Source organism: Kwoniella europaea, chromosome 1, assembly GCF_036810445.1.
Source record: "Kwoniella europaea PYCC6329 chromosome 1, complete sequence".
In the NCBI taxonomy this organism is placed as follows: Eukaryota; Fungi; Basidiomycota; class Tremellomycetes; order Tremellales; family Cryptococcaceae; genus Kwoniella; species Kwoniella europaea.
This window is the reverse complement of record NC_089487.1, coordinates 257,492-280,238: the sequence shown is the minus strand read 5'-3', so window position 1 is coordinate 280,238 and position 22,747 is coordinate 257,492. Positions and strand designations below refer to the sequence as shown.

Genomic DNA, 22,747 nt, shown 5'->3' with positions numbered 1-22,747 from the left:
TGTAAAGTGTTGATACGTCTTGAAAGAGAGTATGGTCCAGTATATGGACGGTGATGAGTCGGGTAGATATGGTATGAGGGATGCGATGGTGAGAGTGAATATGAGAAAGAAGAGATCTAAAAGGTTAATAAAATATGAGAGAGAGAGAAGAAAGGAGCAAGTTATGGATGGTATCGGTGATCGCGTAGAGTCGAGCCAAGTTTGCACTAGTATGTCATACCCACGTGGCATCATGCTAGGACCACCATCTAGCTACCAAAACTCTACATCTTCTCTATGCATCCCATCTCATGATTTGAATCCAGAAGATGTTCATATCATCGACTCACACGGAAGCTCACCGGACCACTGGCTGACAACGACAGCGATATTGAAAAAAGATGATTATCATACGAGACGAGAATGATCAACCGCCTTCACCATTCTCCTACTTCTTTCCGTTATTACTCATCATGCTAGCCTGTGGTGGGTATCTATACTGGCGAAGGAGGGGTCATAACGAATCGCAGACATCTTTACCACTAAAGTGAGCAACAATCCCCACTCTCTTATACCCACGAGGGGTACATATGCTCATGTATAAAGTGGTAATCAGCTTTCCATCAAGAACACCAACTGGTATACGTCTATCAGAAGACGGAGTAGGTCTCCCTCTCTTTCTCTCTCTCTCCATGAAGTCACAATGCAGCTGATGATAGATATTGACATAGCCACCAGCAACCACTTTCACCCACGACAACGCCTCGACAGACTCCCTACCTACCCATGCCTTACAGGAGATTCCCGAATTATACCAGCCGACACCAGTCGCATACTCCGATACCAATCATCCCATACCTAGCAAGGCAGCGAGTATATTGGGAATAGGGAAGAATAGGAGATCAGCCAAGGGGAAGCATAAAGGGCCTATAGAGGAAGAGGAGGATGAGGATGTCGACAGCGAGATAGAAGAAATAGCAGAAAGAAGCAAGTTTGGAATAGGAGATGAAGCTGAAATTGGCTCGGATAGTGGTGATGATGAGTTGGGTCCACTCGGAAAGAAGTAGATGAATCATGCATGATTGTTGTACATATGATGGTCGTTGTGATCTCACTGGCTACTGTGCCTTCCTCGCTCTTCCAACTGCTCATGCCATCATGAATTGATCCACCGATGCGATCGGATAACACTGCCTAACCGTAAGCCTGCACGGTATATCGAACGCTCCCCCAACCTCCAAAGTCGCACGCGTCAAAACGAGGTTAATCAATTGGCCAACGTGACAAGTTTACTCAAGTTAATCCATGTCTCACCATCCCACCTATCCATCTTTACAACATTACAGTTTCATCTGATATCTAGCATATAACCTCTGATCAGCAGATCGACAGTCCTAGCAGACTCAGCAAAAACCACACGACACGTATCTCTTCTGACATTGTGTGCCATCAACGACGTGATCGACATTCATCATCCTCCCTCCACCTCATCTGCCTTGTAACAACCTCAAATCCCTTGTTATCTATCTCTCATACTTTATAAAGCTTGATGCAGCCTAGCATCCCCTCTAGCCATCATGTCCCACGCATTACTGTACGTGACTACTTCGCATCACAGCCTGTAATATCTATAGCTGATGTTTCTCATTTCATAAATCTAGTCTCCGGCTGTTCCTCTCCCCATACTTCTCCGTATCCCTCGCCATGCAATACCTCAAGACGTATCCTGATAATATAGGTATATCCCATTATCTATGCTGGCGGATGAAGAAGATGCCCCCGGAAGAAGTGGAGTTCTACTGGCCTCAGATATGGTATGTCTGCATCAACAGAACTATCCATTGTCAGAATCATCTTACTGACATGTTTGATGGTATGATAGTCATTTGCTACTCACTTATCCCACTCAATCAAATGCTCTGGAATCATTCATACTATCAAGAGCTGAGGAGAGTACACATTCTGCTATGCTGGTGAGTTTCACAGCTGCTTTGTTGTATGTGGTCTTAGTAGCTGATCCTCTTTGGCGATTGTGCTAGACGTTCTGGTTCATGCAAGCTGCTTTGAGGGATCTAACCCCATCTAGAATCACAAATCCACGTCCATTCATGATCTGTCAGAGGATATTGCATAAATGTCATGAGATCATATTCGGAGATCCACCTGAACCTTCCAGATCACCTTATCGCTCTCTACCCCAATCACCTTCCATGTCTCCCTCGTCAAGCTCAAGAGGACTATCTCTCGCAACCTCATTCTCGACTCCTTCTGGTGGATTCATGAAGTCTTCTTCAACTACTAGTGCACCCGTCCGAGTAAATAATCATATACCTCCTGCGTTGGTGGGTATGGGGGTGATATTGGCTAGTGCACCTGGTATGAGTGGGTTAGTGGAACTAGCAGGCGACTGGGCTATAACACAGGGGAGGAGACCTAGAGATGATCCGGAAAGAAATGCAAGTGGGAGATCGATGGTAGAAGTTGACCAATCTGGAGGTGCGGATCTGTCATCCCCTAATAGGTGGAATAAGAGGAATAACAACGGTGCAACCTTGGCGGATGATGAAGATAATTCGGAAGAGGATGAAGATACCAATCAATCTCAAGCTGCTTCGACAATCAAAAGATCTCCATCACCTTTACCTCAGTCTCAACATCCTCAGTCTATGATCCAATTGCAGCCGCATTCTGGATCTTCCACCACACCCAACTTGTCTAGATCACCTTCTCCCAATCCATTACTCGGTAAAGGTAGACCAAGAAAAGGCTCCGATCCTTTCGGTCAGTTAACACCTTCACAATCTCAACCTCAATCAATATCCGGTACGAGTAAGAATTATATCCATAATCATACACCACCCAAATCGACCCATCAACCGTTCTACTCGGTACCGGAATTACCAGTATCAAGATCAGCAAGTTCCAATCGATTATATCCCCTAGATAGACCCCCACCCCCTGAAGCTATCTTAGCAACGTACAGTATCGATGCTCAGAGACAGTTGCTGAGAAGTCATTATTGTAGGAGCGAAGTCAGGTTTTTACTGTTATTGGAGGATATAAGTAATAGGTTATTGGTAATTCCTAAACCTGCTAGAGTCAGTGCGTTGAGAGCGGAATTGACTAGTTTGAACCACAATCTACCTGCGGAGGTGAGTTGGGCCGATCTTCTCTCATGATGAGCTTTTAAGCTAAATTTATACTTTGCCTGTGCACAGGTATGTATGCCATTATGGTGCGCGGCAGACCACGGTCATGAATCAGGAGGCGAAACTTCCGCTGGACATCCTCTGAAATCACGTCCTGGAGGAGATAGAGTCCGATCAAAAGCCCACGCTAGGGTAGTGAGAATATCGCCCGGTGATTCGGTCGTCCTCAACTCCGCTGAGAGAGTACCTTATCTCATCCATGTAGAAATCCTAGAAGGTGATTTGGATTTTGACCCTATAAGGAGGGAAAACCGGGATTTACTCAAGAAGATCGTTGTCCAAGAGGATATGAAGAGGAGAAAATTGAATCATTCGACTTCGATCGGCGGTGCAGGAACGGGAGGTGTCACACCTGGTACACCAGATTTATCAGCCTCCAATGGTTTAGGATTCGGAGGTGCCGACGGACCAGGATTTGGATCACCCATGCCATCCTCTATACCTCGCATCGACCCATCTGAGCAAGAACCAGAATCATCTAGGAAGGATATCACACCTGATGAGATTGAGGAAATGGACCTGGTCGAACAATTATATGGAGCCAAATTATCCGTTCATGATACGATACCGGACCTTTCCGATAGTGTCCCATTACCCACTGCACCAAAGAACAAACAGTTAGATATGGTAGCTTGGGAAAAAGGATCTTCAATCTCTGAATTCCCCTCAAGAAGATCATCATTAGGTGGGAATGGGATATTGGGTTCACCAAGCTTACCTAAAACACCTGATCTACTATCCAACGTCAATCAACATCTTGTTACTTCGCCTATAGGTGAGGATCCAACCCATCTGGATGTACCTTCAAACTCTCAGCCAGCTTTACGCTCAACACCTTCTTCGCCTAATTTGACTAAACAGGAAATCGGATTACATACACCTACAAAACGGGCTATTACGTTAGAAGATTATTCAGAAAGGATGCGAACTGCCGCTGTCATGTTAGCTCAACTCAATGCATCTCTCGTATCACCCACTCAGGAAGCCGGCGGGGGAGCTCAGGGGAATCAGAGTGGTTCGTCGTCATGGATACCTGGGACAGGATGGATAACTGGTAAATCACCGGGTGGAGAAGGACAATCATCTTTACCTCCAGCACCAAAAGTAGAAGCGGCAGGAGGTAAATTGAAATTGGCTGCTGCGCAAGCTGCTGCGATTAGGGAGAGGATAATGGAAGAGATGATGGCATTGGAGGAAGAACGAGTAGCGAGAATGACAGATAGACCTGACAGCTGATAGAGAGGTTCAGTAGGATATGGAAGGAAGAGAAGTGTGAATGCTGGGTTAGGTTGTGAGTGGATCTTGTCATATCATTTGCAGATTGCGGTAATGGTCATCGGCTAATCTGCTTTGGAAACACCCAGCTTCCGTATATTGATAACTGGGGAGACATCCGGTTTAGTCGAGACGATTACCGACGCCGTCTCCGTTCATTCCATCAAAAAGGGAGAGTACGCTAAGAGATTGGCTGAAGGTGGTCCGATAGGACACGTATCGTTGAAAGACCATTATGTCAATGTAAGTTGCCTTCACCCCGTGAGAAATACTATACTGACGATTCTTTTGTTCAATCTTTAGACATACGGCAAACCCGATTCAGGTCGATACCTCCGTGCTCAGCGGAACTTTATACGTTCCCTCGCAGGTTATTCCATCGTCACCTACCTACTCCAAATCAAAGATCGACATAATGGAAACATCCTGGTGGATCATGATGGCCATTTGATACATATTGATTTCGGATTCATGTTATCGAATTCTCCAGGTAATATGGGTTTCGAAGCAGCTCCGTTCAAGATGCCACTTGTAAGTATTCGTTTCGTTAAATTCAACAATCAGATTGCATGCAACCAGTCTATCATTTCATTTTTCTTATCGTGTGCGAATAAGGATACTGAGATATTGATTGTTCTGGTACGCGTTTGTGTTGCAGGAATACGTCGATATAATGGGTGGATTAGATAGTCCAGGCTATATGTATTTCAAGAAACTCTTCAAAGAGGGTTTCGAAGCGGCTAGGAAACATTCGGACAGTTTGATCAGTAAGTTTGACCTCTAATTCCACTGCCCATAGAAATCTATCGACTGTGAGAAATAGAGCTAATATGATATTGGCTTTACAGCAATTGTCGAACTTATGCAGAAGAGTAAGTTCAAGTCAATTCAAGGTTATATAGTAGATAATTTGCTAACATGATCTCGCATTATAGATTCGAAATTAGATTGTTTCACGTTGTTCGGCGAACAAACCTCTACCCATTTCAGAGAAAGGTTCCAATTAGGTTTAACCACACACGCGGTCGATAGTTATTTGGAGAGGTTGATAGTCAGTTCGACGGGTAGTAATTATACGAGGTTGTATGATACATTCCAATATTACAGGTGAGTCATCGTTTATTTTCAATGCATTCTCGATCATCAATAGGGTTTGATTGCTTACCGTTTTGGTTTTGTGTTTGGTTGGGCTATAGTCAAGGTGTATTGTAAGGACAGACATCAGATAAATCTATAATGGGTGTGGGAAAAGGGGAGAGGGGTAGCAAGAGAAGCACCTCTCGTGCCGATGTAGGCAAAATGGAAGGATGATCGTTCGTCATTGGGAAGAAGAAAGATACTGTACTGTACTTCCATTCTACCTTGTACAAAAGTAAGGCATAATAGATCAATCATGCATTTTTGACATCTGACGTCATCAGTCATAAAATCACACTAAGAAGCTAGCTTGCTCAGAGAAGGCGGGTTGGGAGTACAGCTGTATAGCTGTCGTGGCCAGAAAATCCTATTGACAGCAGCTGATTTGGATCTCTTATCTCCCTATCTTGCATGACCGGATGTAAACAAGATGACGCATGATGCCAGATTTGATGACTTTGAAAGCCTGTTGTATAGAGAGACGTTGGCGGCTTGTGTCAATCACATAAAGGAGGAACAATTACACGCGATTCGATTATAACAAGCGAAGCGATGCTCAAGTTTGATGACATCAAAGGATACAGTGTTACACCACCATATAAAACTGAATCCTTTCTTTTGTGAATCGTTCAACAACGATCTTGGCAGAACATCGCCTTTGATCATTCATGCTTCTCCAGAAGGTCTTTTACTATGATCGAGCATAGATTACAGAGCAAAGATGCTGGAAAGAAAAGAAGAGACGACAACCTTTCATATGGCAAACTGAGGTTATTGATAGTCAGTCACCAATCGACTAGAAGGACCTGTGCAGCAAGTAACCCATATAAGCTGGAGGTCGAAGACAGGTTCTGTAGGGGCCAGTTGCACCATCAACATATCAATCATTCGAAATCACCCAATTGTAACTACCCAATTGTAACTTTCATCATGGCGCGACCTTTCCCATTTCCAGATATTTGTCTTGTACCTGCACACTGTTTATCAGTGGACGATGCAGGTTTACGAATCAAGTACGAAGGTACACTATCGACCGATCCTAGTACCACTTGTCCAATACAATCAGTAACATTGAGTTCATTAGGATTGTACGATACCTATAGACCATGTGAATACAATCCCACCAGCCGATACACCAACCTAGAAGATTGGGCACTCCTAGTGGGTGACTCTGTGTCGGGACCAATAGGCATTCCTAGAAAAAGGCGATTCCAATTATGGAAAGGAAGTTTGGTACAGATCTCCGGAGATACTTCCGCTGAACCCGGTTCTGAACATGTTGACTTCATCCCTTTGGCTGAAGATGGACAAGCTATCCGGCCAGAATGGCTAACGATTAAAGAGTCTTCAACTAGAACTGGAAATGATCTAGCACTGACATCCTACAGAGCTACACAAGAAACTGTCTTACAAGCTATGATGAACACCATCACCCGACGCTACGAAATTGAACAAGCAGTAGACACGGGTATAAATCTGACATCTCAAGTACCAGAGGGATCATCCGCATATAACCTTGATAAATACACACTTAATTGCTCAGCATTGATACCTGAAAACTTCTCTGCGTATAGGGGTGAAAGAGCTCCGATCATCATTCTGAATAGTGATTTCGATCTGTCTGCCACAAATCCGGTTGCAGACTATCGAGGTCCCGTTAGATGGATCACTCCGAATACTGATTCTAGCGCTAGTACTACCCGTAGACAACGATTCATTACGAGGCTGTCCGAGACTGAGTATTGAGTAAGTTTGCGGTACAGTCGATACAGTTTGGATGGTAACTTGTATTGAGAGGTCTAGGATTTTTAATCTGGGAAGTTGGTATGATTTCTAATGAAACTTCATGCACAGTACCGTATGCGGTACTTTGTGCCGTATATCAGAATCTCATCTTGAGTTTGTCGCTTCTATGCTATAACCTGTACAGCCTCTGACCTCCCTTGCCAACATGAAAGTCTTGTACAGTACATCCTATCTCCTTTCAAGGTGTCTTCCAATGTTTCAAGCTCAGGTTTCAAGGAGTTCCGAAGCCCTTGGAGTGATCTGGGTTGCACCTTCGCCTTCGTGTGCTTGCGTAACGCATGCTAGTCTTGATTTCACTGAGACAAGACGCAGTACAGTAGTAAGATACAAAAACTATGTAAGAGGTGGTGGGTCCTAAGCCAGTACTCATATTACATTATCATTTCAGATCTGCCAAACAACGATGTCTACTCAACTTCGTCCAGTCAACTTACCTCGTGCTCAATTGTTTTCTTGCGAAATGCCCACAATCAAACTGAATATCCTTCCCGACACTGTCGCCTCAAATGGATCACACGCTCAGGTCACAGTTGATTTCGAGCACGAAGGCGATTCCGATCAACCAGGTATTGACACAAGCAATCAAGATATAGATAGACTTCGACATGCTTTTGCTAATGACTGATAATTCAACCTTTGGAAAGTCGATTACATCCAGATTGAATCGGTCAACCATCCAGAGGCACGAGCAGGTTTATTCATACCTCGAACTATTTACTCAGGCTCAGGAGTGTGGCAAGCGTGGGTCCATAAGGGAACTTCCACACCGACCAATGCACCTTCCGGCTCTTTATCGGCTTACATCCCAGACAGCTCCGAGAGGTCATCTTTCAGTAGACTGGGCCTTCAATACTACCTTGGTCATTCTCGAGCGTCTAATGGGTCATATAGCCAGCAACACCTCCCCTTTTTGGGCTCGCAGTTCTCAGTATCGTACGTCAAAGCGATCCCTGGTCTTTCCGTACTTACGTCTACTCTTCCAGATGAGGATGATCCAGTCAAGATGGTAGATATGGCAGCGAGATTTGATCTCAGCTTAGATACTATCACATGCCGCGTCCAGGTCGACTGGTGTGAGCCTCCATGAGATAAAAGCAGAGGTCGTAAAGCTTGAATTCCAATCCTTGTCATGATAAGTAGTCCACACATGCATCTTGTAAGAGTGTTAGACGGTCATTCAAAGCAAGTACCAAGCGCCAACATATCTTTCTTTGATCTCCCACTCCCCCAGCTCTTCTTAACAGTCGCTTTGAGCTCTTTCATCCTCTGTCTCATAGCTTCACCTTCAGGACCTCTTATCTTGTTCCAAGTTTCCTTCAATTCAGCTTTGATTGCTTCTTCTGTACCTACGATGACCGTTCCATCGTAGAGCTTGTTGAACTCTGGCTTGGTGAAAGTCTTGACTTGTTTAAGGTCGATTGCCACTTTGTATATCTCAGATACTACGTTACGCACAATATCTCGATCAGTACGAGTATGGGTCATCTCTGTATCTAATCAGATACTGCGCACTTACACATGGCGGTGATTCCCCTTGATCAGCTGCGAGTGGCATACACACCATTGGAAGTTCGGCTATCATAGCCTGGAAGCACACTGCCTTGATCAGCCACTTAGGATATCCGAGTGGTACGATACTGTACAGTACAATGACTTACTTCGGCAGTACTGTTTGATCCACAGTGAGACTACAATCATCACACACCCATAACATTCAATGAATATGCTGCTTGCTTCATCTTATGATAGTATACAACGGACTCACCAAGAAATATCCCGTCGCTTCATGATTGACGACATCCCATTGAGGCGCAAACTTCACCACACAACAATTCTCATCATCCTTCAACTCATCCAGCAATTCCTGAGGTACCTGAGCGATCCCTGAGGCATGGGCGAAAACGAAAGGGGATCCAGATTCTTTAAGTGATTCGAGGATGTATTTGATGAGTTCGGGTCGAAGTACAAGGAAGAATAGTGATCCTAAACTGTATACCCAAATCGTCAGCACACCAGAAATGAAAAGTTAATCATTTTCGGAATGTTTCCTTTTCATATGACTTTTACCGACTCACCTAACATAGATAACACTATTTGGTCCATATTTCTTACCCATCTTATCTGAGAATGTGAAAACCCCCTATCATCTTCATTCTTAGCTTTTCGCTCGGGATGTTCTCCAGCCCAGACAGCATCGGGAAATTGAGGACTACCGATACCAAAAACCAAGAACGGGAGATCAGTCAAGGCTCCCTTCACTTCTTCTTCCATATATGACAAATATCATCATCTACTCACCCAACCATGTAGATGCGTTTACCCAATTCCTTCTCCAGAGCCTCAACCGCTTCTAGTTCCAGATCCGCGCTGGTTGGACAGATCAGGCCCTTCGTGGCACTGTCGTTGACTGCTTTGTAGGATGGTAAGATCGACATCAATGCCTGAGGAGGCATAGGGATGGTAGCGAAGTTTGGCCCTACGGATACAGTGACATTAGCAACATCAAATCACGAGAGGAACCACAAACCCATTGTGAACCCATGGCTTGGAAAGACTTACACCACTCATCTATGATATCGCGGAGAGCGTATTACCAAAATGTATCGGCTGAGATATTTACAATCTCAAAGAAATTTGACTTACAGTCAAACTTGGAAGATAAACCGGGGATTGTCTTTACTATTCCTTCAGTCTTGAAACCGTGCTATCATAGGAATCGGTACGATCAGCGATCTTAAAGTTGACCAAAATACCTTTCGAAAAGGGAACACTTACTTCGGCGTAAGCTTCCAGAACATCCCTGCCTCTGACAATATCTTCATCTACCAGACTTTGCATCCTAGCGAAAGATCCTCCATTCTCTTCTCTCGCCAAAGTACTATATGTTCGATAAGCGAGGTATTCAGCAGGTCCTCCTCAGATGTCAAAAGAAAAATGAAATTGTAGTTGACTTACTGGTAAGTGGCGGCTGCATTACTTGGAATAAACCCTATCAGAGGTATTAAGGGCATTGGAAGTTCGGAGGTAACACCTTTCATGACATCCGGGATGAAAGTTTGGAAGCACTATGATAATCAGAACACAGTGTTCAACCTCCTGAGTTTGTACAGTATCACGACTGAGTATGTTTCAAGGTTTGACTCACTTGTAAATCATGAAACTGAGAGGAATATCCTCAAACTTGTTGATCGTGCCATCCACCCTATATTCTCTACTCATCAGAGCTTTGATGAAGCTAGGCAAAGTCCTAGCGTAATCTATACCTTCTTGAGCCATAGTTTCAGGAGTCCATTCATCCGGAAGAGGGAATTCGGGTGAGATACAGGTTATAATTTGAAATCTATCTACTATCGCTTTATCCTCATGTTGTTGTTCTGCTAAAGTTGTATGGTGAGTGACTGTTGCCGGTCCAGTCTCAGAGATCGGAGTTGAAGTGCCAGATGCAGAGGGAGTTTTAGTATAGATATGGGCGAACGAAGTTGATTTCAACTCTGATTCGACCCTTGGTGCGGTAGATGGAGTAACCAGAATAGTCAAGTGGAGATGAGGGTGGAGAGATAGGAGGTTGAGTGATAGGTGTAACAATGGTCGAAGATGTCCCCTACAAGCAAGTATCCACCAGGCATTCAATCAGCACAGTAATCTTTGCAGATAATACAATCGTTGGTCGGTTGGAGGATGTGATGATGTCTTACCACATAGCTAAGGGGACTGCAACGAAATGAGCTGGTTTGACAATGATCATCTTGGCTGATCAATGAGCTGTATGGGAAAGGAACCGTGTATGAATATAGCTGATTTGCGATCAGAAGTTGATGGAAATTCTTCTCTCCGACGTCAGTAGCTCGTCTATTATATATATGTATAAGTACCTTCCGTTCAGAAAAACTCCCAGCGGAAGATACTTCTTGGTCTTACTCATCACTTTCGCTTGAGATCTCAAAGGGATCTCGGACATGGAGTGACGACAGCATCGCATCGCATCGCATGTTGCTTACTACCATAGATAGGATACACGTTGTACCAAGTAGCGTTTCACCATCGGCCTAAGGATAGATAGTTGGTTTTACAGTCTGATCAAGTCAGGGATAAAAGGTGCCAAGAGGTCAATGCCTCACACCAGTCCTTATCTCCAGGGCTGTAACACCGTGACACCGGCGGTATGAGTGTATGTCGTATGTCTACCATTCACTTGCCATCGGAATGGCATCAGTAGTATGACTCGCTCGGGAAGTTGTTCAGTGTAAACTTATTCTCAGCTGAATTGATCGTCCATGATTTATTGGTACATCATATGTGCCTGATTGATCATCCCAGATCTACTGTACAGTACACCATCAACGAAACCCCAAAAGTGCAGGCAGTGCTTCATGTCTCATATGAGTGCATTATTCCCTCATTGTTCAAGATGCATAACTTTCGTTACCCCCTCTCGTATTGGTAAGTAGATAACCTAAAATATAGATCTACAAGCATATGCTTCCGCAACGTGCTGTGTTGGCTTGGCGATAGTACGTATAGAAACATGAATAAGATGTTCGAACTCATAAGTTTGAGAAGGTTACCGACGGAAGGTAGATCACATCCTTGAGTCTCGTACAAACGCCATAGGACTCCCCTCTCATCACTCCTCATCTTGAATGTAGACATCCGGCCGCAAAAACGAAAGACCAAGTCGAACCCAGGAGAACCTGACCGTCAATATGCATTGATCTTGTCGAGAAGTACACCGCGCGGATTCAGAACGGTGAGGTCGTGAAACCGATGTCGGGTCCATGTCCAATTGCGTGTGAGCCGTTATTGTTCAACTTCAACCAGAGATGGCACTCGGAAGATGGTTCTTCGAAGTAGCCGAATTGATGCGGGAGAATCTAAGGCCACGAATAAACGAATCGGTCAGAAGGATTGGTCGAAAAGACAGACATTCAGACAAAAGTATCTGAAAGAATTGAATAGTCACCTCCATCATCATATGCGGAAATGATATTATATTCCTGATATCGAGTTTTCATTAGACTGGGAGAGTGCTCCGTGGAACTGTATGTTTTGTTAAGATCAGTTTCGTTTGGTCCGGATTCCGGCGTAGTAGAGTTCCTCCACTGACCTGCCCAACTTGCCATACCAAGAATTCTTCTTTCTTGCTGAGACTATCTCGTTTCCTACTCCGAGGAAGTGAATCAGCTCGTGCACATATGACAAGCCTATACAATCCTCACTGACTTCTTCAACACATCTATCTTCTTGATTACATATTCCCTTGCTTCAGCCAACGGCATATCCATATGTACATCTAGACCTAAGTCGAGGGTGACAGTCTTGGTATCGGATCTGCGAATGTGAGACCACCATTGTCAGCTGCTACGGACCTACAACTGCTTTGAAGGGGACCTTACATTCTAGTTTCTACCCATACACCCGCTCCAAGTTCACTTAGCGTTTCTATTCCTCTCTCATCAGCTTTTTCGAGTTGGTCGAGTTTCTGTAGAAGATCATCGCTGAAGAGCATGGATGTCAGGCATCAGCAGATATACTTACCCCTCAATTTAGTGAAACTCACTATTCGGAAATATCATGTTCCACTGAGATCAAAGCGTGTCTGGACACCTCGAGTTCTGGTAATAGTGTGCTCTGCAGATGCGCAGAGTATATTTGCGCTCTCCCTGGTTGAGTTGGAGCTGTGGCTGTGAACAGGGAACTCATCTTGCTGATGTCTCCTTACCTTAGGGTTCTTGAGTTGCAATAAACAGTGTGGAATTCCTCTGAATGCTTTCGAGCAGTCAAGTGGATCAAGGAGCGGGATCAAATTTCCACGACTGACTACGACTACGTCACATCCTCCCGACCAATTGCTAATCTTACTGTGCCAAGAACAATGATAATAACGCTCGTGCTCCTGTCTCCTATCAATATTAAGATCTTCATCTGAACATACGATACCAGTCCATCGTCAGGCAAGATGTCAAACCCTCAACGCACATATACCAACCCATTCTACACGGCTCCTCCTGCAGCACCCACACCTCCAGCAGGCAGACCACCCACTTCGCCACCTCCCTCATATAACAATTCCACTCGACCAGGTCAATCTCAATCTCCACCATCTGCCGAGCCAGTCCAGTATGGCTCATTATCCTCTCTGGGTAGCGGTCGAAATCCTCCTCCCCCTCCACCAGCGTCTTCGTCATCATTCAACTATCAACCTGATCCACAACGACAGGGATACAGAGCTCAATCAGAGTATCAATCTTCTTCTGGGACTGGAGGTAGGAAGTTACCACCTGTAGGGAGGGACGGGATGATGCCTCCTGTACCCCCCGAACCGCCAAGGAGGAATGTACCCACTTGTGAGTGCCCCCTTTCCCTCATGAAGTATCCCTGATTCAGGTGGTCGAGTGGAGACCGAGTAGGAATACATGACTGACTATTTGCTGAATTATAAACAGCCCCTGCGACCGCATCGACCACTACAGGCGCATCATCATACCTGAAACAGGCTCAAGGATACATACCCGAAAGAGCTCAGAACACATTTGGATCGGCAGCGGATAGAGTCAATGATGGTTGGAGAAGCGTTGCAACGAACGAAAGGAAAGATCAGGTGAGTATCCACAAGCAGATTTCTTGACAGTGTATCATATACATACTTCATTATCATGATATGATCCACATAACACACCATCAAGTCGCTGACTAAATCTCTGGCTGTACAGGTCATGTCAGGTCTAGGTAAATTGGGAGCAGGGGCCGCCAAGCTGACTGCTAAAGGCGCTTATCAAATTGGTAAATTCGCTTCGAAATAGTAAATACTCTCAACACGGGATCGTCTTGAGAAACATAACAAACAAAAAGAGGAAACAAGGTTAGAAAGGTTCTACGGAAGTTGTACGGTATCTTTTATCCATCAAGTATTATTCTACATGTACCATTTCCACAAAAGTGTTTTTCAGGTTGTTCAACAATCATCCTGGATAGCCTTCCGTCATACTTATGCAAATTGAATTAACTCTCTACTATAAAATTGATATAGCCTACCTGCGTACCTTCTATCCTTCAAGTCCTATCCGATATTCGTCGGTTTCTTGACCCACAGAGAATGATAACAAGTATACAATTCTTCTTTCTCCAAATCATCTATGAATGCTGAGCCTAAATCCCGTCACATCAACATTCCAGAAGTATCATCAGCAGATGTTACTGTATGCGTTGACAATGAAAATTGCAGTATTTTGATGATCACTCACTCAAAATATCAAATTCGTTATTCGTGTATCCACCGCCTTCAACAATTGTATACCTGGTAGATTCGATCCATGCTTTTAAGTTAATCAAATGTATTTTAGATAATTGAGTCATTCGACCTGTAAACCAGCGAATTCGATCAGATCCGAATTTAGTTCAAATGGCAATTCTCATTACTGATACATTCCAAAACCAGTGTACCGCAGAATATACTGTACTCACCTGGTCCATGACCTATAGGAACTTTAATCAAATCTCCTTTTATATCTCCCCCACTTCCACCCCTTAACGTACCGACAACATCCTCTAACGAACATACTTTGATACCAAAAGAAGAGAGTGTTCGTTTATAACAATCATAGAATGCTTGGACCCCCTTTGGCGTCTTATCCTGAACCGTTTGAGGTGGACTGAAAGTGAAGTTCTCGAATAGGAGTAAGAGGCCGGTTGGTTTGAGGAGGGTTTGGGCTTGGGAGAGTATAGAAGGGTAGGATCGAACCTATTATATCACCAATCACTACTATTAGTGACCGATAACGAGGGTCCAATGAGTGTAATCTCACTCGAGTGGAAAGGAAACGGATATGGATGATATCGAAACTTGATGGTGGGTATGGTAAGGGTTTTGACAAGTCGGATCTGCGAGGAGACACAAAAGGGAATTATCATTACGCTGCTCGTTTGAGGTTGAAATGCATACTTACACGTAAAACCTTCGGTTTCGTATTATGATCATCAGTCAAAGTCGTTGTACGATTGTAAGGGAAAGATTTTTAGTAAACTTACTCGCAGTTTGGCGGTACCAACCTGATAGTAAGTTTAGTGCAGCTCATACTGACATCTCATGTAGAAGACACTCACTCAGGCTGGATGTCCACCTCATCTATGCTAATCATCCAATAAGCAATACACCGAAGACTGCCTTGAACTTACCCTATGACATCTACACTGCAGATTTTTGTGCATATCAGCTTGAAATTGTTCTGTTTGTCACCATTATGGACAAAAACGGATTGGACCTACTGTGGAAAAAGATCGGCCATATTTATTGCCCATCTATACGAGACACGTCAGTATCGACGAAGTACGATAGACTGAGAAGTGGAGTCAGCCCATCAACTTACATTCCTGTGCCCTAACAATCACAGTTAAAATACGCGATTAGCTTTCGCTCCCGAACGGATGTCAAGATGATATGCAGAAATTGTGTACCGTTCCTATATCCAACATCCTCTTACGATTCAATCTTGAAGAAGACTTGAGACTGTCAAGTACTGGTCCATGATATGGATCTGAGGGTTTAACCGAGTTAACGTATCAGGCCTTTCCCTTTTAGAAAATGACCAGAGGTGTGGCTTACATCCTAGTACTGACAGTTTTTAATCAGTACAAATTTACAAGGAATAGAAGAAGAGCGATGACAAGAGAGATTATTTGACCTACGAACTCTGAGTAGATGGTGCTGTTATAATTGGTGTACAGTATATCCATTTCAGCTCCAACTTAGCCGTATTTTGACTCGCGAGATGACAGACTCACTTCAGCTTCTTGACGCTGTACCATCATTGCTCAACATCAGCTTGATACCCCTCCACCTCGCACCTGACTGGAACAAAGGTATCACTCACTTCCTGCTCTACAAGATCTATCGGATACCCACCGGTATCATTCCTGCCAATTCGATAAACTGTCCTATCTCTCCATCTGATCTTATCCCCACTTCGACCCATAGAAGTCGACGAAAGTTCCGAGCTCGTATCGATACTGGAAACAGAGATGGGAGAAGGTGACATGACGTATTTTCTGATACTTTCGGTTCTCCTTGGACCTTTGGCCGTATCGGGCTGTAAGGATAATCTTTGCGTTCGTTTGATAGGTGTGTCAGAATACGACATGTTTGGTTGAAGTAACTTGAGATATGTAGATCGAACGATTAGTCATGTAAAGTAGGAGTAAATGGCTTTTGATGCGAATATTTGATGAGAATAAAGAGATTCTTTTGTATTCACACCGTTAGACAGAGACAGAATATAATCGTTTCCCCCACAACAATCTAAATTGTCAGTAGTGTACTGTACCGTATGCATCAAATCGACCAACGTTATAACTATTCGATACATACACACACTTGATTGTGTATCCCCGGTATGCCTTTTATGTTCAAGAGTTGATTGTTGAGTAAATTTGAATGCTTTTCAATAATGAAAGAAAAGGCCGCTTTTCTTGATCAACGATCGATCAGCATGTTCCCGTTCAAGCTCACGTTATGGTCCTCAGTACTCATACAGTCAGTCGGTCTTGGGTGCCACCATACTCATGGCTGAACGCGAACAATAGCACGACGTCCACACCGTACGAAATATGAGCTTTAGATAAAATCAAAAAAATCTCTGATCAAGGCTGATATCAGACAGGCGTCAATGGAAGTACCACATTTGTCAAGGATTGTCACTGAGCACAAGGATAATTATGATAACACCCATCTCAGCTGAAGCTCAGACGACTCCAAGACGTCATCAAGCGGGGTCGATTGATGCGGAGATCGCCGAAGGTGGTGTGTACCTCTCATCGCCACCATACAACATACACACGACCTTAGGAATGAAACGCATTCCTTCCTCGTCTTTCCATCAACAACACTGTTAACAGTATCTTATCACTCTCTGATCCTCAAACCATAGGACATACGGTCAGAGATGATCCATATTCAGTGAAGCAGTCGCCAAGAGCCATTTCAGTCCATCAACAATTCAGCCGTATTCATCGATTCCTTTGATCGGGAAATCACGAACCATTTGATTATCAATCTATCTCATTGGTTCATATAATCATCACAATTCAAGAATTAGCAGGACGTTTGTAGAGATCGTGAGCTCTCCCCATCACTCATATCTTAGATGATTAGCTGACGATGTATGACCTAGCTCAAGATGGGTTCTTCCCAATCGCATATCCAGAATAACAATCCCTCTTCCTCATCTTCCTCGGCCTCGGCCTCCACTTCACGATCTCCTCCCTCACCACCGCCTACAAACCGTCGTCAATCATCGACTTTATCACGATTCAAATCCATTCGTAGACTCTCAACACTAGGGCGACGTGACTCGACGAACACGTCGTCCAGCTCGAAGAGGCTCAGACAGGGAAGTACGACCTCCGATTCAATACTTAGTAATGGAGGAAGGGAAGATGGAAGGAAGAAGAAAGCTAGAGGGTCTAGTCCCATCATACCTTCGACTTCTACTACTATCACCGCTGATCAGACAACGGAAGAAGAAGAGGATGAATCCCGAGAGCTACCAAGACTGGATACGCCTTATCCCACAGGTGCGGCCAAGGAACCGTCTGAAGACCAGGTGATGGAAGAAAGTGCAGAAGCCATTTCCTCATCCATACAAGCCATACAACCTATACCTGACTCACACGTCTCTGCGGATCAACCGGATATCTCAATCTTACCACCTTCGCCATCTACCATCATTCCACCTATATCCTCTTTAGGCCTTTCCACATCTTCACCTTCTCCAGCACCAACACCAGCATCAATACCATTACCTACCACGCCATCATCCGAAACTTCCGATCCCCTATCTGAAGAACGTCTTAGATCACTATCAACCATCAGGGATGCCCTAGGTCCAGATTGGCCAAGCTCATCTCCTACTCCTGCGGTCGAGAGATTGTTCCACAGATTGAGAAGATCAACCTCGTCGCCTGAAATCAATGACCAATCATCATCATCGTCATCGAATCCTCATCGACATAATCAGAGGACAATGTCAGATAGGTTGACTGCATTATTGGGTTTCTCCACACCCGGACATCCGTCATCATCCCAATCCCAATCGCAGTCTGCTGTTCCTTCTTCATCAACCCTTGGTGCTCAAGCTGAGAATGCAGATGCCGATGATGCAACTATTGAAGAATTGACTAATCGTCTTGCCCAAGCGAGAGAAGAATTAGCAGATACAGAAAGACAATTGAACGAGACTAGGGAGAGGATGGAAAATGTCAGGAATCGAAGACCACCTTCGGGAGCGGTTTTGATCATTCAAGGTCTAGCTCAGACCCATGCACCTGAAGCGACCGACGAAGAAGTACATACAGAAGACGGTGGAAATTCAGGTACAGGAGAGGGTAGACGAAGACCTGGAATGAGAAATAGGAGATCGTCAGAAGGTAGTCATACTCTTCTTCGAAGGAATAGGAATGTTGAGAGAGAAAGGGACAGTAGTAATTTGGATACTCAGGCTAGAATGATCGGTGGCCTATTGACGTGAGTGTTCTTTCATTCAGCTAGGCAATCGGTGTATTGGAGATTTGCTGATTTATAGGATTCTAGTGTGGCTGCTGCCGCCACTGCTACTACATTACTCGCCCCTTCCTCACCCCCTCTTCCAGCCACCACTACCCGTTCACCAGCTGCTTCAGCTCTGGAATCGATCGTCAATCGTCTCCGACCTAGACCAAATCGACCTCAATCTGTCGAAGCTGCCCTCGGTAATTACCTCAGAACGGCACTCCAAAGTTCGAGAGAGGGTACTCAGTCAACATCCCCTACATCGCCTACAACGACTCCCAATCTTACCAACGAGTCAACCGACACGGAAGGGCTGCCCGAAAATACCCCAGAGCTCATATCGACAGACTTCCAAAGGTTTCTTGAAAGTGTGCAAGGTGATTTGATAGGAGCGGTCAGGGAGTTTGCTGGACCATTACCTCTAGAAATGCCTGTCAACGAAGGAGTAGATCAACAGCCGGTACGGGGTGAAACGGAAATACGGGAAGAGGAAATGCGAGAAGTGGGAGACGAAGAGAGTTTCGTTACTGCTCCTTCATCTGTGCTTACCCCATTACCAGCTACTCCCACTCACGAAGCCTCGACGGCACTAGATGATACACCTATCGCCGGTCCAAGTCACACTACGGCCGTTCATCCAACCATTCCTACTTTCCATAGACAACTTGGCCAGAACTTACCTGGTGATCCAACGAGAGCGACCACACAAGTGACGGGAGGAACCAATGGTCAACCCAGACGACTGAACTTCTTCAGAGCTCACGTATTCCCTCCTTTCCCTTCTTCTACGACACCCAATCAGGATGGCACAGAGCAGGGTGGTACTGCAAATGATAATGATGATCCGCCCATCGTACCCTGCATATTCATTGGAGTTAGGAGTATAAGACATGATCCGAATATGACGACGGACGACTTGGTGCAACATCCAAATTTCCCATTTGTTGACGGTCAAGTACCGCCTGCTGAAAATTCAGACAATGCAGAGTCTGAGATGGAACCAGATACGGAATCGAGTGTAGTAGCTGGTATACCGGATCTGACACAACCACCTATCAGGGCTTCTACCCCCCTTCCATCCTCAACCCCACCCATTTCACCGTCTTCTATCGCTGGTGCTGGCGAAAGAAGGACATTGAGAGAACGATTCATGGATCGTCTTAATCCCCTACGTACCGCATCAAGAAGGAATCCCACCCATCTCGGACCATTGAACACATATCTGGTATATGTGATAGGAGGTAATTACCCCCAGAATCACCCGATCCTATCGATACCCAACCTCATTACTGGCGGACCATTAACAGACGAAGAGATGAATCTTATAAGTGAACTTATGGGACCTGCTAAGCCACCTACAGTCAACAAAGATGAAATCGAGAAGAGCGGGCTGAAGATTGTCAGTGGATCTGAGATGGATGATCTGAGGAAGGACGGGAAGTTGTTGGATATTTGTGGTGATAGGTGTTTGGTGAGTGATCATTCTCATTGTCATGTCCAGCTACCAATTTGTCCATGGCAAATGGAATTGTCAATGGCTAAACAATCCCTTCACTTATCTTAGGTCTGTTTAAGCGAGTACGAACCAGAGGATGAATGTCGGATCCTAAATTGCAGACATGGGTATCACAAGGAATGTGTCGATCAGTGGTTAAGTAAAGGTGGAAATAGTTGTCCTGCATGTAGGTCTGAAGGTGAGTCGTATCTCTCTTTCTTGTTCTTGCTGGGATGGGAAAGAGGCTGATACCTGAGTTGAAACATAATCAGCTGTCGATACTACTAAATTACCTAAAGAAACCACTACTACCACTGTACCCTCGACTTCAGATAATGATGCGGCGCGTGCCACGTCTTCGGTGGATATGGATGTAGACGAATGAAGGACCAGTTTAAATAGTCATCACAGGCCCAATGAATAAAGTCCATCCTGTCCTGGGTGTAAATGTAAAACACAATCAATACAATTTTTCATTCCCTTTTCATATATCAAGCATACTTATGATTTCCGAATCATACCTTTTTTACCATTTGTAATTTTAGTTGTTCATATGACATAGAGTGATGTCAAGTACCATATTCCATGCAAATGATGTATAATGATACGTGAGCCCACCTGTCATCGAGCGAAGGGCACTAATGATTATGCTGAAGTTCAATGTATAAAAAGTACAAGCATGGGATCTTGACAGTTCAGCCAGCTCTGGACTGATCATTCTCTCCCACTCTCACTACCATGCGATATTGAAGCACCAAGACAAGACAGGATTGGCAATTCTTGTAAATGATAATTTTTTGGACAATGCATACTCATACTGATTCATCTAATTGATCTCAGTCAAGGTTAAGGTATAAAGTAAATTATTTCAGAAGTTTACTTGAATCTGTGTTTGGATTGTTGTTTTCTCCATTACTCGTTGGAGTGACGTAAATAAGAGATATGGGATAAGCTGGGCAGGGAGCATAGCATGAAGGCGATGATAAGACAACATCTATGAAGGTTGTTTGTCTGCGCCGTATTTGGAAGTATCGACACCATGGACATTATGGTTGGCTACGTTGAACCTGTGAGAGTAAACAGATCATATATGTTAGCCAAGTGTCTCACGATATTTGCGATGATCCAAATAAGTGTATCGATAGATATCCTTTTGATTCCATTCCAATCAATCCCACCAAATCTCTTACGCTCCTGGCGATCTCAGCTTGATATCTTCAACTCCTGCTTTAGACCTATTGACCCATTTCCTCCACATGAAAACACCCATCTACCATCTACTAAACTCTCAGATCGACCTTCCGTTTCCACCCCCATCCAACAATGCTGTTTCTATTGTTACAGATATCAAACCGCACAGGAAAACTCACCAAGGGAAAGCGTGTAATTTCAATTGACTGAAAGTCGAATTCCTAGCAGCTACACCTTGGAGGTAAGGTGATAATTCCGTTTCACCATATAACGGTTGACCATTCTTCGCACGTTGAGATAATTCAGCTTGATCTTTCGTAACTTCTATTGAGTTTTCTTTCCATCCCCAAAATCGGACTGGTGAAGTGGGAAAAGGGATGTATCAGCGATAGAACTTGGAATGTCTTCGCAAAGAGATGAAGAAAAAGGAATGGAAATGTGATTGTTGAATTTGATGGGATGATAAGGATATGATAACAATTTGAAATACTCACAACTCGAATTTTGATAAGCTAACATGAAACCAGCTGCGAACCCTAAGAATCCAGTGAGACGTAATGCCGATCGTAAGGACGCTTTGGTAGCTTGTGTGGGGTCTACTCGTTCTATACATTTGTACATAACAATATTAGCACTTTCACTTCATCCATCTTGCCAATCACGGGGTATAAAATTCGACCGGCCAAGCATCCCCTTTCCGTTTTTCTTGATTCTCCAATATGATGTCCATCGATACCCCTTCAAATCCTGAACCTCTCTCGTTCTTCGTTCCTCTCATTCTTCCATTCCTATTTCGCAAGTATCCCTCTAATTCTTCTATTTCTACTCCTTCCATGTCAATCTCAATCCTGTGATCCCCCTGATACCCATAACCCATGACTCATAATTCACATCCCCCCTCTCACGCTCCTATTGCTCATGTTCCCAGTCTTCTCATCTTCCAATCCTGCTATGCTAGAGCATCACTAACCATATAACCAGAACAATCCTGGTCCAGCTGCCGTCGCTCCCGCCCAAGTGGCATAATCCGTAGGTCTCATGTACCTCACCACCCTCCAGAAATGCGGGTCCGAGTCGATGACCGGGTAAGCAGCTTGAGTCTGTTTTACTGGCATC

The 22,747-nt window shown here is 44.4% G+C and overlaps 11 protein-coding genes across 11 annotated transcripts; 6 read left to right on the top strand and 5 right to left on the bottom strand.

The window, feature by feature from the left end:
* Window positions 1-452: 452 nt before the first annotated feature.
* Window positions 453-1,046, top strand: V865_000110 (uncharacterized protein; the record flags this gene model as incomplete). The annotated part of the gene is made up of 3 exons (XM_066223942.1): window positions 453-526; window positions 596-641; window positions 711-1,046. The coding sequence occupies 3 exons, from the start codon at window positions 453-455 to the stop codon at window positions 1,044-1,046; spliced, it is 456 nt and encodes a 151-aa protein (XP_066080039.1).
* Window positions 1,047-1,556: 510 nt separating this feature from the next.
* V865_000109 (uncharacterized protein) lies at window positions 1,557-5,574 on the top strand (the record flags this gene model as incomplete). The annotated part of the gene is made up of 12 exons (XM_066223941.1): window positions 1,557-1,573; window positions 1,641-1,793; window positions 1,862-1,952; window positions 2,019-2,191; window positions 2,282-3,131; window positions 3,198-4,391; window positions 4,451-4,479; window positions 4,553-4,706; window positions 4,767-4,994; window positions 5,122-5,230; window positions 5,312-5,335; window positions 5,399-5,574. The coding sequence occupies 12 exons, from the start codon at window positions 1,557-1,559 to the stop codon at window positions 5,572-5,574; spliced, it is 3,198 nt and encodes a 1,065-aa protein (XP_066080038.1).
* A 956-nt stretch (window positions 5,575-6,530) lies between these two features.
* Window positions 6,531-7,346, top strand: V865_000108 (uncharacterized protein; the record flags this gene model as incomplete). Its single annotated transcript, XM_066223940.1, has 1 exon — window positions 6,531-7,346. One exon carries the CDS (start codon window positions 6,531-6,533, stop codon window positions 7,344-7,346), a length of 816 nt encoding a protein of 271 aa, XP_066080037.1.
* A 463-nt stretch (window positions 7,347-7,809) lies between these two features.
* Window positions 7,810-8,493, top strand: V865_000107 (uncharacterized protein; the record flags this gene model as incomplete). Its single annotated transcript, XM_066223939.1, has 2 exons — window positions 7,810-7,972; window positions 8,051-8,493. 2 exons carry the CDS (start codon window positions 7,810-7,812, stop codon window positions 8,491-8,493), a joined length of 606 nt encoding a protein of 201 aa, XP_066080036.1.
* Window positions 8,494-8,579: 86 nt separating this feature from the next.
* Window positions 8,580-10,417, bottom strand: V865_000106 (uncharacterized protein; the record flags this gene model as incomplete). Its single annotated transcript, XM_066223938.1, has 10 exons — window positions 8,580-8,848; window positions 8,919-8,991; window positions 9,065-9,094; window positions 9,172-9,394; window positions 9,482-9,496; window positions 9,544-9,615; window positions 9,705-9,882; window positions 10,050-10,110; window positions 10,182-10,284; window positions 10,362-10,417. 10 exons carry the CDS (start codon window positions 10,415-10,417, stop codon window positions 8,580-8,582), a joined length of 1,080 nt encoding a protein of 359 aa, XP_066080035.1.
* Window positions 10,418-10,440: 23 nt separating this feature from the next.
* On the bottom strand, window positions 10,441-11,151 carry V865_000105 (uncharacterized protein; the record flags this gene model as incomplete). The annotated part of the gene is made up of 3 exons (XM_066223937.1): window positions 10,441-10,471; window positions 10,552-11,007; window positions 11,102-11,151. The coding sequence occupies 3 exons, from the start codon at window positions 11,149-11,151 to the stop codon at window positions 10,441-10,443; spliced, it is 537 nt and encodes a 178-aa protein (XP_066080034.1).
* Window positions 11,152-12,392: 1,241 nt separating this feature from the next.
* Window positions 12,393-13,106, bottom strand: V865_000104 (prefoldin, alpha subunit; the record flags this gene model as incomplete). Its single annotated transcript, XM_066223936.1, has 5 exons — window positions 12,393-12,443; window positions 12,511-12,565; window positions 12,627-12,734; window positions 12,800-12,901; window positions 12,964-13,106. The coding sequence occupies 5 exons, from the start codon at window positions 13,104-13,106 to the stop codon at window positions 12,393-12,395; spliced, it is 459 nt and encodes a 152-aa protein (XP_066080033.1).
* A 256-nt stretch (window positions 13,107-13,362) lies between these two features.
* V865_000103 (uncharacterized protein) lies at window positions 13,363-14,206 on the top strand (the record flags this gene model as incomplete). Its single annotated transcript, XM_066223935.1, has 3 exons — window positions 13,363-13,750; window positions 13,850-14,004; window positions 14,117-14,206. 3 exons carry the CDS (start codon window positions 13,363-13,365, stop codon window positions 14,204-14,206), a joined length of 633 nt encoding a protein of 210 aa, XP_066080032.1.
* A 257-nt stretch (window positions 14,207-14,463) lies between these two features.
* On the bottom strand, window positions 14,464-16,540 carry V865_000102 (uncharacterized protein; the record flags this gene model as incomplete). Its single annotated transcript, XM_066223934.1, has 11 exons — window positions 14,464-14,552; window positions 14,648-14,764; window positions 14,868-15,144; window positions 15,209-15,284; window positions 15,432-15,452; window positions 15,507-15,533; window positions 15,579-15,593; window positions 15,669-15,701; window positions 15,770-15,780; window positions 16,185-16,199; window positions 16,274-16,540. The coding sequence occupies 11 exons, from the start codon at window positions 16,538-16,540 to the stop codon at window positions 14,464-14,466; spliced, it is 948 nt and encodes a 315-aa protein (XP_066080031.1).
* Window positions 16,541-17,575: 1,035 nt separating this feature from the next.
* On the top strand, window positions 17,576-20,825 carry V865_000101 (uncharacterized protein; the record flags this gene model as incomplete). The annotated part of the gene is made up of 4 exons (XM_066223933.1): window positions 17,576-18,921; window positions 18,988-20,416; window positions 20,510-20,639; window positions 20,713-20,825. 4 exons carry the CDS (start codon window positions 17,576-17,578, stop codon window positions 20,823-20,825), a joined length of 3,018 nt encoding a protein of 1,005 aa, XP_066080030.1.
* A 981-nt stretch (window positions 20,826-21,806) lies between these two features.
* On the bottom strand, window positions 21,807-22,746 carry V865_000100 (uncharacterized protein; the record flags this gene model as incomplete). The annotated part of the gene is made up of 3 exons (XM_066223932.1): window positions 21,807-21,988; window positions 22,126-22,236; window positions 22,602-22,746. 3 exons carry the CDS (start codon window positions 22,744-22,746, stop codon window positions 21,807-21,809), a joined length of 438 nt encoding a protein of 145 aa, XP_066080029.1.
* Between the last annotated feature and the right edge of the window lies 1 nt (window position 22,747).